At 43.7% G+C, this 14,513-nt stretch overlaps 1 protein-coding gene across 4 annotated transcripts in view; it reads left to right on the forward strand.

Moving 5' to 3' along the window:
• Positions 1–14,513, forward strand: part of SLC16A5 (solute carrier family 16 member 5) — a 140,741-nt gene that overhangs the window by 106,300 nt on the left and 19,928 nt on the right. For all 4 annotated transcript variants that reach the window (XM_040330072.1, XM_040330073.1, XM_040330075.1 and 1 more), the window contains one exon: positions 9,299–9,442. In XM_040330072.1, coding sequence (XP_040186006.1) covers positions 9,299–9,442 — 144 coding nt within the window. The remainder of the gene's footprint in view (positions 1–9,298; positions 9,443–14,513) is intronic.

Below are 14,513 nucleotides of genomic sequence, written 5' to 3' on the forward strand. Positions count from 1 at the left end.
ATTAAATAAACCTCTGAAAGGGTTTTGTTACATCTGTTTGAAAAGTTAAAACAAATACATGTTGATCCTGTCAGATCATGCTGTCTGATAACTTCCTGTGCTCTCTGTGCAAACCATTATACAAAGCTCCCAACTGTCCCTGATTTCGAGCAATGTCATTCTGTCCCTCATTCCTCCTCATTTGTCCCTCATTTTGGTCTGATCTATATAGATGTATATAAAATGCACTTTTTATCTTTAAACAAGTGTTTCCGAGTGCTAAATCTTTCATTAAATTTCTAAATTGCTGCATTTGTAAATTTTAAAAGCCAGTATAAAGGAATAGTAGTGGTAAAAAAAGCCCTTGTGGATTTAATCTTTTTTTTTTTTTTAAATGAATCCTCCTTTAAGGAGGCGTGGCAAGGGGCGTGTCCTATGCCTACATACATTTGCTAGTAGGTGTCAATCATTCCAATCTCAAAATGTTGGAAGGTATGCATTATCAGTTACATTGTTCTTGGTTAGTTCTGAGGACTACAGAGGGGAGGGGGGGGGGGGTGCCTGTGACCTGACCGACGGGGGTGTTGGGGAGACGTTTGGGGAATTGTTTGCCGCACCCCCAAAAAAATATACCACATGCCGTCACTGGAGGTAAAGTAAAAAAAATGCCGAAAAAACAACATTACTGCATCTACTCCATCCAAGCACTGCTTTGCTCCAAAATATTCAAATGTATATATTTATTATGTGTGTATGTGTATATATATATATATATATATATATATATATATATATATATATATATATATATATATATATATATATATATATATATAATATACTATATTAGTAAAACCTTGGTTTGAGAGCAAGACAATTATTTTTTTTTTTTATAATTTTTGACTTGATTTACAAGCGATGTCTTGATATAAGAGTAGCGTCATGTCACAACTGAGTATAAAATAGAAGAGAGGAGCCTCTAAGTGTAGCAATATGGTTACATTTAATGAAGGTACAACGTTTTAGAAACTCACATGGTTGATGATTAAAACAGGCACATCTAAGTGCCGGTTCACACAGGGTCAACCCGACTTACAGCACGAGTTGGCGATTTTGGAGGCGACTTCAGCGCGACTTTGAGAAACTTACAACGCGACTTAAAGCGGTCCTCCACCCTAAAGTGGAGTCCCGCTGATCGGAACCCTCCCCCCCTCCGGTGTCACATTTGACACCTTTCAGGGGGGAGGGGGGTGCAGACACCTGTCTAAAGACAGGTATTTGCACCCACTTCCGGCCACACGCTACGGGCGAAAGACGGGCATTCCGTCACATCCCGTCTGTCGCCCGTTGTGTGCTGGGAACACTCGGCTCCCAGCACACAGCGTGTGAGCCAATCGGCGGGCGCAGCGCGACTCGCGCATGCGCCGTAGGGAACCGGGCAGTGAAGCCGCAGCGCTTCACTTCCTGGTTCCCTCACCGTGGATGGAGGGGGGAGCAGCAGGGTGACGAGCGATCGGCTCATCCTCTGCTGCGATCACCGCTGGACTCCAGGACAGGTAAGTGTCCTTATATTAAAAGTCAGCAGCTGCAGTATTTGTAGCTGCTAGCTTTTAATATATTGTTTTAGTGGCACATCCGCTTTAAAGTTGCCTCCAGGACAGGTGACTTTGGCTGTGGCCAATCACAGAATAATCAGCTCTGTGGGAGGGAGGGGTTTGCCTGGGTAAACTATTTAGTTTTTCTGTAAAGTTGCTTCAGTTAAGATGAAGATCCAACTTTGGAGGCAACTTCCTTTGAAGTCTATGGGTACAAGTTGCCTAGAAGTCACCTTAAAGTAGTACAGGAACCTTTTCTAAAGTCAGAGCGACTTCAGTAGTGTACATTAAGACGGTTCTCATTAACTATAATGGAATTTTTGTCAAGCGACTTGAGGTCTGACAAGTTGGATCCCAAGTTGTTGTAGTGTGAACCGGCACTCAGTAGGCAGGCATCCGGGGTAAAGCTGTCCACAAAGACCATCCTCCACACCACCATTGATGTCATCCCTTCCACGAGCGGTTCAACATTAAAGTGGATGTAAACCCTCACATATATCCAGTAAAAATGAACAGATTAAACAAAATCTCCCTACCAAAGTTTTACATGTATATCTGCTGTCTTCAGCTTTATATATTCTTTAGAAAGTTCAGATGGTGTTACAGATTTTCTCTTCCTGTTCAGCACGGAGTGTGAAGTCTGGGCATACAGCCAAGACGGCTGATTGGAGGAAACGCACACACTCCCACTCCACATAGGCAGACAATCTCAGAGCTGTCCTGTGAATAGTTTAGCTCTGTGCTATTTATAGCAACCTCCTAACACAATGGAGAACTTGTCAGAAGTTATGCTGATAACAGAAGAACGGCGCAGAAAGCCATGGGACTCAGTGCTTTAGAGAGAGATGAGAAAACATTGCAGATATATGTGCCCAGCTCAAATTTTACGAATCGTGTTTACATCCACTTTACCCCCCGTGTTAACCCCTTCCCTGCCAGTGTCATTTATACAGTAATGAGTGCATTTTTATAGCACCGATCGCTGTATAAACGTCACTGGTCTCAAAGTGTCAAAAGTTCCACTAAAAATCGATGATCACCACCATTACTAGTAAAAAAATAAAATAAAAATTTGTGGTTTAACTTTAAACTGCGTTGGGGGTTCTTCACTGTCAGGGCAATAAGGATATTGAACTCTCTCCCACAATTGGTGGTGGCTGTGGGGAGCATGGATATCTTTAAAAGACTTTTGGATGTACATCTTAAAGGACACAACATACAGGGATATAGGAAAGCATTATAGACACTGATACACATGCACCCACACAGGTTTAACCGGATGGACTATTGTCTTTTTTCAGCCCTACCTACTATGAAATGCCGTAAATCTATCCCCCGATTTTGTAGACGCTATAACTTTTGCGCACACCAATCAATCTAAGCTTGTTGCGATTTTTTTTTCTTTTTTTTAATAAGTAGAAGAATACACATTGGCCTAAACTGATGAAGAAATTCGTTTTTTTTTTTCTTTTTTGGATATTTAGTATAGAAAAAATGAAAATGTGAAAAAAAATATATACCGTATTTATCGGCGTATAACACGCACCCTAACTTTAAGAGGGAAGTTTCAAGAAAAAAACTTTACACAGCCCCCTGCGTATAACACACAGGCACAGTTTACCCTCTATTTTCAGGGTATAAAAGTGAGTGTTATACGCCAATAAATACAGTACATTTTCAAATTGTTGCTCTTTTTTTTGTTTTATAGAGAAAAAAATAAAAACCACAGAGGTGATCAAATACCACCAAAAGAAAGCTCTATTTGTGGGGAAAAAAGGACATACATTTTGTGTGGGTACAACGTTGCACGACCGCGCAAAATAAGTGACGCAGTGCCGTATCACAAAAAATGGCCTGGTCATTAAGTGGGTAAATCCTGAAGTGCTTAAGGCTGTCATGAGGCACATATTTGCAGACCTTTTCTTTTCACTGCCCCAGTGTGACAGGGGCAGTATGATGGGGTATTTTGACAGGATGGGGGCAGTGTGACCAAAGAAGGGTATTAAGAAAGTGTTATAAGAGGGGGCACTGTGAAAGAAGGGGGGCAGTATGACGGGGGATGTGTGACAGGAAAAGGATACCTGGAAAGTATGACAGGAGGGGGGCAGTGTAATGAGGGAGCACTGTGAAAGGAGGGGGCTGTGTAACAAGAGGGGGCAGAATGATGTGGGTAGTGTGACAGGAGAGGGGTAAATATAACAGAAGGAGGCAGTGTGACGAGGAGGCAGAATGATGGAGGATAGTGAATAAAGGGGGCGCTCCAAATATAGTAAATAGTAATAAATCCTAATGCATCAAACAAATAAATAAATAACTAAATAGATAACAAAACCATCAATTGATATTGTGAGCAATCTCCAGAAGTACCACCCAAAATTGGTGGATTTATGCAAAATATGAGTACAAAAGTCCTTAAATAAAAAAATAAATAAAGTGCTTGTGCTCAGATGATATCTTCAAACTTCACTGTGAAAAAGTTTCCACCTTCACCAGCTGTAAAATCACCCAAAATGTGCTCAATGGATGGCACCTTACCAGATGGTGTTGACCTATTTAATTAAAAAGAGGTCAATAGTAGCTTTGTGTCACAATGGACTTTATATGCAGCTTAAAGCGGTGGTTCCCCCTTAAAAACAACTTTTTTTTATTTCACTACCCCCCCCCCCCCCACATTCCATCACGATTAAGGCACATATTTTTTTTTTCCTGCTGTACATACCTTACTACAGCATATTCACCCGTGCATCCGGGTTGCGAGTCCCGCGGGAGTGGGCGTTCCTCACATGCTGTTGATTGACGTTTTGCCCAAAAACGAGCTCTCCCCCCGTCGCGTAAGCCGCGTCACGGTTGGCGAAAGGAGCCGAACGGCGATGCGCATGCGCAGTATAGCGCCGACTCGCCGTTCGGCTCCTTTCGCCAACCGTGACGCGGCTTACGCGACGGGGGGAGAGCTCGTTTTTGGGCAAAACGTCAATCAACAGCATGTGAGGAACGCCCACTCCCGCGGGACTCGCAACCCGGATGCACGGGTGAATATGCTGTAGTAAGGTATGTACAGCAGGAAAAAAAAAATATGTGCCTTAATCGTGATGGAATGTGGGGGGGCAGTGAAATAAAAAAAAGTTGTTTTTAAGGGGGAACCACCGCTTTAAATTCCTTTGGTTCAGCCTCCCCTGATTGTGCAACAGGTTCATCACAAGAGATGCTCTCTCCTTATCTCTTGTTCCTATGGGCTTTGTTTAGTATTGTTGTAATCCTTTTTGTTCTTTAGAATGACGTCACTGGAGCATGCCCAGATCTCCCCTGATTTACGGCACACTCTGTTTGCTTGTCTGTCTGTTATCAGGACTTTCTACGGCACAACAGTAAAATCCCACGAGACTGCATAATAACTCAGAGCTTCCTCCTACACCCCATTAGAAAGTCCTCATAACAGACAGACAAGTCCATTGTGACACAAAGCTACTATTCACCTCTTTTTTTTATTAAATAGGTAAACACCATCTGGTAAGGTGCCATCCATTGAGCACATTTTGGGTGATTTTACAGCTGGTGAAGGTGGAAACTTTTTCACAGTGAAGTTTGAAGATCCTGGGCCAGATTCTCAAAAGAGTTACGACGGTGTAACTCAGGAAACACCGTCGTATCTCTGTATTTGGCTCCGGGTATCTATGCGAGTGATTCCTAGAATAATTTTCGCATAGATACGGCCAAGATCCGACAGGTGTAAGTCACTTACACCGTCGGATCTTAGATGTAATGTGACGCCGGCCGCTAGGTGGCGTTTACGTTCAGTTCTCATTTGACTATGCAAATGAGCCTGATACGCCGATTCCCGAACGAATTTGCGTCGCGTAGTCGTCGCGTACGTCGTTTCCGTAAGCGTAAGGTTACCCCTGCTATATGAGGGGTAACCTTACGCCAGTCCGCCGTATGCCATGTTAAGTATGGCGTCGGGTCCGCGTCGGCTTTTTCCGTCGGTTACGTTGTTTTCCTAAGTCGTTCACGAATACGACTTTACGTCAATGACTCTCACGTCGGCGTCATTGACGTTTTCCGTCGTGAGCTGGAGCATGCGCACTGGGCTATTTTTACGTCCGGCGCATGCGCAGTTCGATCGTCGCGGGGGCGCGTTTAATTTGAATACAAGCCGCCCCCTTTGAATTACGCGGCCTTACGCCGGGCCATTTACACTACGCCGCCGCAAATTATGGAGCAAGTGCTTGGAGAACACGGCACTTGCTCCAGTAAGTTGCGGTGGCGTAGTGTAAATGGCTTACACTACGCCAACGCCGATTCTATGAGAATCTGGCCCATCATCTTTATTCATTTATTTATTTAAGGACTTTTGTACTCATGTTTTGCATAAATCCACCAATTTTGGGTGGTACTTCTGGAGATTGCTCACAATATCAATTGTTGGTTTTGTTATCTATTTAGTTATTTATTTATTTGTTTGATGCATTAGGATTTATTACTATTACTATTTACTATATTTGGAGCGCCCCCTTTATTCACTATTCACCATTCAATTCAGTTCACCGATTTTTGGGGGAGCAGCCTATTACTTATGTATTTATGAGTTAATATTCACTAATTTTTATTTTGCACGTTAAATGAATTTTATATATTTAGTTGGCGCGAGATCCTTACCTTTTCCAGCATGATGGAGGGGCCAGTGCCACAGGTGGGGGGCCAGTGTAACAGGTGACAGGTGGGGGGCCAGTGTAACAGGTGACAGGTGGGGGTCCAGTGTAACAGGTGACAGGTGGGGGTCCAGTGTAACAGGTGACAGGTGGGGGTCCAGTGTAACAGGTGACAGGTGGGGGTCCAGTGTAACAGGTGACAGGTGGGGGTCCAGTGTTGGGCTTACCTTATATGAGAAGTCTAAATGCAAGAAGCAGCAGCCCTTGTACATGCTTCCTTGTGATATCTGCGGGATGTCCCTCCAGCGAGCACAGTTCACTTCTCGCGTGTCGGTGTATAGAATGAAGAGGGGAGGGGCCTCTGATCAGAGCATGTATCGGCAAGAGTATACAAGCAGAGCAACAAACTTGTGCACTGAATCTGGTGCCTGATAGGGTCAGAGGCCCTCCCCTCTCTATTGTATACCCTGACACTCAGGAAGTTAACTGTGCTTGCTGGAGGAACATCCCGTGGATGTCACATAGCTGCCAATCGCCCCCTACCACCCTCCTCTCTTGTATAGTTGGATGCCAGCCAGAGGGGAAGGGTGGAGGTGTGGACCCCCCACACTGGCAGAATGCCAGGGCCCAGTCACGTGTGCGACCCTGGTAATTCCACCACTGCCTAGATACCTAAACCTTAAAACCTAGAAGCTGATTGGTTACTATTCACAGCTACACCAGATTCTGGTGCACCAGTTTTAGTAAATCTCTCCCTATGTAAATCTTTTTTCCTGCAGTCCTTAGTCCGGTCTAGATTAAAGGTAAGAATTTGCAGCAAAGGTTTTTTTTTTTTTTTTTATCCGTACAGATGCAAGACGGCACTTTTAGGCCCCTTTCACACTGGAGGTGAGTGGCGGTATAGCGCCGCTATCTTTAGCGGCGATATACCGTCGGAATTGCGGTGGTATTCGGCAGCTAGCAGTGCGGTTTTAACCCCCGTCAGCGGCCAAAAAAGAGTTGGGTGGGGTTCACCGCTCCAGGGAAATCCCAAGTGCAATTGTGGATAAGTCCAGGTGGATGTGGGTGCTGGCAATGCACTAGGCAATGGAAAGTAGCAAAGGACGGATGGACGGCCGCACACCAAAGAACTCTTGTTTATTGAACCCTTCTTTATTGAAGGAACATGAGCAAACACCGCAAATACACAGCAGAAATCAAAAACAGCCGACGCGTTTCACACTTAGTTAATGCTTATTCATGGCCTAAGTACAACTAAAACACACACAAAATAAATGGTGCTAACAAAAGACATGTGACCCGAATTAGCCACTAGTGGAGGAGAGCCTATGAGTAGAGGCAATACTTCAGCTGTGGCAAAATCAGAGTGCACTTGTGTGAATGAAAGGAAGCAATGAAATTCAAAAAATCATCAGGTGCAAGTAAATCACATATCACTGAAATAATAAACAAGGCAGCAGTGAAAAGAAGTGGTGATACATTGATATTAATGCGTATATTGATTCATATGTGGTATACGAATATGATGAAAATTAAATAATATAATATAATGTATATGATCACAACGTGGAAAAAATCCCCAAGGAAGCTGCAAGGAAAACGCACGACGTGCTGGTTTCTGTAGCTACTAAATAGAAAAACATATGCTAGAGTAAAGTAAAGAATGTGCTGTGGGAGCGATAAAAAGTGGGCTCCTAATGTAAAATATCTCCAAAACAAAGGGGAGTATAATAGATGAATGTAGCACATAAATGTATGAGCTTATCTAGTGACCAGCAAGTACTGTGCCAAAAAAGGGTTAATATCACCCACAATGCACCTCTGCAGAGGCGCATTGCCGGCGGTTTAGCCGCAGTTTCCCATTGCTTTCAATGGGAAGGAGCGGCAAACACACCGCTCCTCTCACCGCTCCAAAGATGCTGCTAGCAGGACTTTTGGAGCAGGCTTTCACACTGGAGAAACAGCAGCCGCTGTTTAGGGTCGATTTGCGGGCGCTATTTTTAGCGCAATAGCGCCTGCAAACCGCCCCAGTATGAAAGGGGCCTAAGGGAAGAAAGTCCTGGAATTTCACTTTATTTTTGACTTCCATAAGAGATGTGCAAGTCTTTAATTTGTTACATAGAAAATTATTTGAGATATGTTGCGGCCAAAGAAAGCTCTGGAGCAGTTCACAAAATGTATTTGCTTATACAGTACACAGGGCCGCCATCACGAATTATGGGGCCCCATACACAGCTTCAGGCATGGGCCCTCCTGGAGCAGAGAACTGGGGGGGGGGGGGTGCTGCCGCCTGAAATTGAGAAGGGGGGGGGCTGCCGCGATTTGAGAAGCGGGGGCCCCTTTAATAAAAATATATAAAAAAGATATAGATATTTATATATATATATATATATATTTTTTAAGGGGGGTTGCAATCTGGGGCCCTTTAATAAAAAAAAAGAAAGAAATCTCTGGGCCCTTTAATATAAAAAAAATAAACATTTATAAAAATATATATATATATATATACAAATAAAAAATAAAATAAATAAAAAAATATATAGGAAAAAGATTGTTTTTATATAAAAAAAAGGGGGTTGTCATCCCAGCCCCTGGGGACCTCCGGACCCCTAAAAAAAATAAAAAATGGCCCTTTAATAAAAAATAAAATAAAAATATATTAAAAAAATATATATATATTTTTATAAAAAATAAATAAAAAAAGGGGGGGTTGCCATCCGGGGCCCTGGGGACCTCCGGACCTCTAAAAATAAAAAATAAAATTGTCCCTTTTAATAAAAAATAGAATAGAAATATATTAAAAAATATATATATTTTTTTTAATAAAAAATAAATAAAAAAATGGGGGGTTGCCATCTGGGGCCCTGCGGGCCTCCGGGCCCCTTACAGGTGTACTGCCTGTACCCCCCTGATGGCGGCCCTGACAGTACATATATCAAATTACTGTATTGTAATATTTTGAGCATAACACAATAAATGGAAATTAAATGTTCAAGAGATTCTGATTAGAATGTACCAGTGACTGGAAAATTTTATTTTGTGATCTAATTCATTCTTTCTAATATTTCTTGTCTACAGGTCCATTATGCAGCATAATGGTGGAAAGGTTTGGCTGCAGGATAACAGTCATGGTTGGTGGCCTCCTTTGTGGAATTGGATTGGTTGCCAGCTCCTTCTCTCAGAACATTATACACTTGTACCTGAGCGCAGGGATCGTTGGAGGTAAGGAGGATGCTTGGTCTTTATACCTTTCTTTGAAAAGTCTCAAATCTTTGAGTACCAGGAACACAAGCATACCCCTTGTAGAAGCCTGCCTGTGAATGGGTTGCCAATTGTTTAAGTCCATGCTTGATCTGATGGCTAAAAAACAAACACAAGAGGGTGCTCCATCTAAGGCCCCTTTCACACTGGGGAGGGAGGTGTGGTGGCGGTATAGCGGCGCTATACCGTCCGAATTGCCACGGAATTCGGCCGCTAGTGGTGCAGTATTAACCCTCGCTAGCGGCTGAGAAAGGGTTAATACCGCCCACAATGCACCTTGCGAACGGTATTACCGCAGTTTCCCATTGTTTTTACTACTAATGACGTCGATCAGCGTTTTTTTTCGTGACTGCGGCATTATGGCGGACACATCAGACAATTTTGACACATTTTTGGGACCATTGTCATTTACACAGCAAAAAATGCTATAAAAATGCATTGTTTACTGTGAAAATGACAATTGCAGTTTAGGAGTTAACCACTAGGGGGCGCTGTAGGGGTTATGTGTGACCTCATATGTGTTTCTAACTGTAGGGGGAGGGCTGGACGTGTAATATATATCAGGGAACAGACGATCAGTGACATTGCCACTGTGAAGAACTGGGAAGGTGTGTTTACATACACCTCTCCCCGTTCTTCAGCTCCTGTGACCGATCGCAGGACACCGGCGGCGATCGGGTCCTGCGTGCGCGGTCACGGAGCTTCGGACCAGGTCGTGGGCGCGCGCCCCATAGCTGGGCATTTAAAGGGGAAGTACAGGTACGTGCCTGTGCCCAGCCATGCCATTCTGCTGACGTAAATGTGCAGGAGGCGGTCCTTGAGTGGTTAAAGAGAGATAGCACTAGAATTCAATACAAGAGGGTTAGGAGGAGAACCTTGCTCATTAAAGCTTGCAAAGTAAAAGGGAGGAGCGGGTGGTACAAAAGGTAATAACCTGTAGAGAAAATAACAGTTCGGTTTTAAGCTGGAGGCATTATAGGCTTCCCTGAAGATGGGTTTTCAGGGATCGCCTAAAGGCATATAGAGTAGGAGATAGCGGGACAAATTGCAGTAGGGAGCTCAAGAAGATGGGGGAGGCTCTGGAGAAGTCCTTGGGGTGAGCATGGGATCAGGTGATGAGGGGTCTAGAGAGCACTTTTAAAGTTTTGCACAGAGCAGCCCGATCCTCTTCTTCTGGGGTGCCCAGCCAGTACACCTGGCTCCTCCCCTTCATCGGGTGCCCCCACGGAAGGCCTTCTTTCTATGGGGGCACCCATGCGCGCGCAAGCTCCTGAGTTATGCTGCTGCGTCCATTGACGCAGACAACAGGACTCAGCCCTGCCCCCCCACTCTCGTGTCACTGGATTTGATTGACAGCAGTGAGTGCCAATGGCTAACAATCTATCCAATGTAGACAGAGACAGCAGCTATAGCCGCTGGGCTTGTGCACATCGCTGGAACAGACGGGTTCAAGTAAGAAAAAGGGGGGGCTCTAGGGGCAGCTTCAGCAAAGAAGGGTTTCCCCCTTCATGCATAGAGTGCATTAAAGTGGAAGTAAACCCTCCATACACCCTCAGATGACACACAGGGAACCAAATCTCCCTACATAGGTTTTACATCCGTATCTGCTGTCTTCATATTCATATACTGTTTAGAAAGTTGAGATTGTGTTAGGAAATGTTCTCTTCCTGTTTAATGCAGAGTGTGATATCTGGGCATACAGCCAAGGTAGCTAAAATTGCTGATTGGAGAAAAGGCACACACCCCCTCTCCACATAGGCAGAGACACTCAGAGGTGTTTTGTAACAGGGCCAGCTCCCTGCTAATCTATTTTAGCAACCTCCCCTGACAGAAATTTCAGGCTGCTTTTATCTGATGTGGCAGAGAATTTGTCAGGTTATCAGGCTGATAACAGAGGAATGGTTCAGGAGAGAGCTGGGACCTAGCTCTTTGAAGAGAGATAATAAATTGCTGCAGATATATGTTCCCAGCTCAAATTTCATGAATTGGGTTTACATCTACTTTAAAGTGAAAAACCACAAGACTTTATATACTTTAAGTTTAACCACTTCGGCCCCGGAAGGATTTACCCCCTTCCTGACCAAAGCATTTTTTTGCAATATGGCATTGCGTCGCTTTAGCTGACAATTGCACGTGCGACATTGTACCAAACAAAATTTACTTCTTTGTTTTCCTCGCAAATAGAGCTTTCTTTTGGTGGTATTTGATCACCTCTGCGGTTTAAAGTTTTTGCTCTATAAAAAAAAAAGAGCGACAATTTTGAAAAAAAGTTATATTTTTTTACTTTTTGCTATAAATAAATGTCCTCTAATAAATAAATAAATATATATAAAAAATTCTTCCACGGATTAGGCTGATATGTATTCTTCTACATATTTTTGGTGAAAAAAAGAATCCCAATAAGTGTATATTGATTGGTTTGCGGAAAAGTTATAGGGCCAGATTCTCGTATCCTGGCGTAAAACTATGCGGGCGTAACGTATCTCGCTTACGCTACGCGGCCGCAAGTTTCACGGGCAAGTGCTTGATTCACAAAGCACTTGCCTGTAAAGTTGCGGCGGCGTAGCGTAAATCCTCCGGCGCAAGCCCGCCTAATTCAAATGATCCAGGTAGGGGGCGTGGATCATTTAAATTAGGCGCGTTCCCGCGCCGATCGTACTGCGCATGCGCCGTCCCTAAAATTTTCCAGCGTGCATTGCGCTAAATGACGTCGCAAGGACGTCATTGGTTTAGACGTTAACGTAAATGGCGTCCAGACGACGAAGTAAGACGACTTACGCAAACGACGTACATTTTTTAATTTCGACGCGGGAACGACGGCCATACTTAACATTGGTTGCCCCTCATATAGCAGGGGCAACTTTACGCGTTGCAAATGCTACAGAAACGTCGTAAATTCACTGCGTCGACCACGCGTACGTTCGGGAATCTCGCGTAAATAGATCATTTGCATAGACGACGGGGAAAACGACGTCGGCGACACCTAGCGGCGGGAAAAAAAATTGCATCTAAGATCTGACAGCGTAAGAGCCTTACGCCTGTCAGATCTAATGGATATCTATGCGTAACTGATTCTAAGAATCAGTCGCATAGATACGCCGGGCCAGATTAGGACTTACGACGGCGCAAATGGCATTGCGCCGTCGTAAGCTCTTTGAGAATCTGGCCCATAGCGTCTACAAAATAGGGGATAGGTTTATGGCTTTTTTTTTTTTTTTTTTACAGTACTGCGACATTATGGCGGACACTTTTCGCACTATTTTGGGATTTTTATACAAATAATCAGTGGCTATTTTTATAGAAATAGCCACTGATTACTGAATAAATGACACTGACAGGGAAGGGATTAAACACTAGGGGGCGATCAAGGGGTTAAGTGTGTCCTAGGGAGTGATTCTAACTGTAGGGGGGATGGTCTCACTACAAGATGACAGAGATCACTGCTCCTCATGACAGGGAGCAGTAGATCCCTGTCATGTTGCTAGGCAGAACAGGGAAATGCCCTGTTTGCATAGGCATCTCCCTGTTCCTGCCATTCCGTGTCATGATCGCAGGTCGCCGGCGAACATCGAGTTCGTGGGACCCGCGGGCACGCTAGGCTGCAAATTCAAAGGGACATACAGGTACGCCCATTTGCCTGCCTGTGCCATTCTGCCGACGCCGGTCGGGAAAGGGTTAATGGATACTGTCAAAATAATTGATTCTGGTATAATGGACACGTCTATTTTATTTATTTTAATAATTTTATTAGTTAGAATCACTGCGATGGTAATAGGAATCCAATACTTCTGAGGTGGTTGAATCTCAGGAATTGGTGACACCTCCTTCCTTCTACCTTTTTTATGTTTGTGAATTAAACATTCACAAACCTAGAACCTTAATGTAAAATGACAATGGATGATTTTTTTTCAGTGAATACTTATCTAGATTAAATGTCCGTTTAGTTGTAATGATATCATGATCTTCAGTTCTGAGGCTGCAAGTTTTTCAGGTTTGCGCACCTTTTTTTTTTATTATGCTATAAATGCTACGCTCCTCCCTACATCTATGTTAGGACACTAATGAGTGTATTGTTATTGTTAGAAACATGTTCCACCAGTTGGACTGTGTGTGTTTAATGTGTTTATACAGCTATATAATTTTTATTCTTCTTCTCCAGTAATGTTTTTAAAGGCTTTTTTTTTTTTTTTTTTAATATTAATCCTACCATGGTTATTAATGGTGGTTGAACCTAATTACTTCAAAGCAGATTTTTTCACATTTTTATTAAAGGGGTTGTAAAGGATTTTTTTTTAAATAGCTTCTTTTACCTTAGTGCAGTCCTCCTTCACTTACCTAATCCTTTCTATTTTGCTTTTAAATGTCCTTATTTCGTCTGAGAAATCCTCACTTCCTGTTCTTCTGTCTGTAACTCCACACAGTAATGCAGGGCTTTCTTCCTGGTGTGGAAAAAGCATCTTGAGGGGGCAGGGGGCGAGCAGGAGTGTCAGGACACTCACTACTTTGCAGATAGAGAAAGGAGCTGTGTGTTAGTGGGCGTCCTGACACTCCTGCTCGCCCCCTCCCCCCTCAAGAGGCTTTCTCCACACCAGGAATAAAGCCTGACAGAAGAACAGGAAGTGAGGATTTCTCAGAAGAAATAAGGACATTTAAAAGCAAAATCGAAGGATGAGGTAAGTAAAGGAGGACTGCACTACTACACTAAGGTAAAGGAAGCTATTTAGGGGGGGGAAAAAATCCTTTACAACCTCTTTAAAGCGGGAGTTCACCCATAAAAAAATTTTTACCCATAGCTTGATGCTCATTTTGTCTAGGGGAATCGGCTAGTTGTTTTAAAATCGAAGCTGTACTTACCGTTGTAGAGAGCGATCTTCGCCGCCGCTTCCGGGTATGGTCTTCGGGACTGGGCGTTCCTATTTTGATTGACAGTCTTCCGACAGGCTTCCGACGGTCGCATCCATCGCGTCACGAGAAGCCGAACGTCGGTGCGGCTCTATACGGCGCCTGCGCACCGACGTTCAGCTACTTTCGG

The sequence above is a fragment of the Rana temporaria genome, chromosome 12 (genome assembly GCF_905171775.1).
Source record: "Rana temporaria chromosome 12, aRanTem1.1, whole genome shotgun sequence".
Classification (NCBI taxonomy): domain Eukaryota; kingdom Metazoa; phylum Chordata; class Amphibia; order Anura; family Ranidae; genus Rana; species Rana temporaria.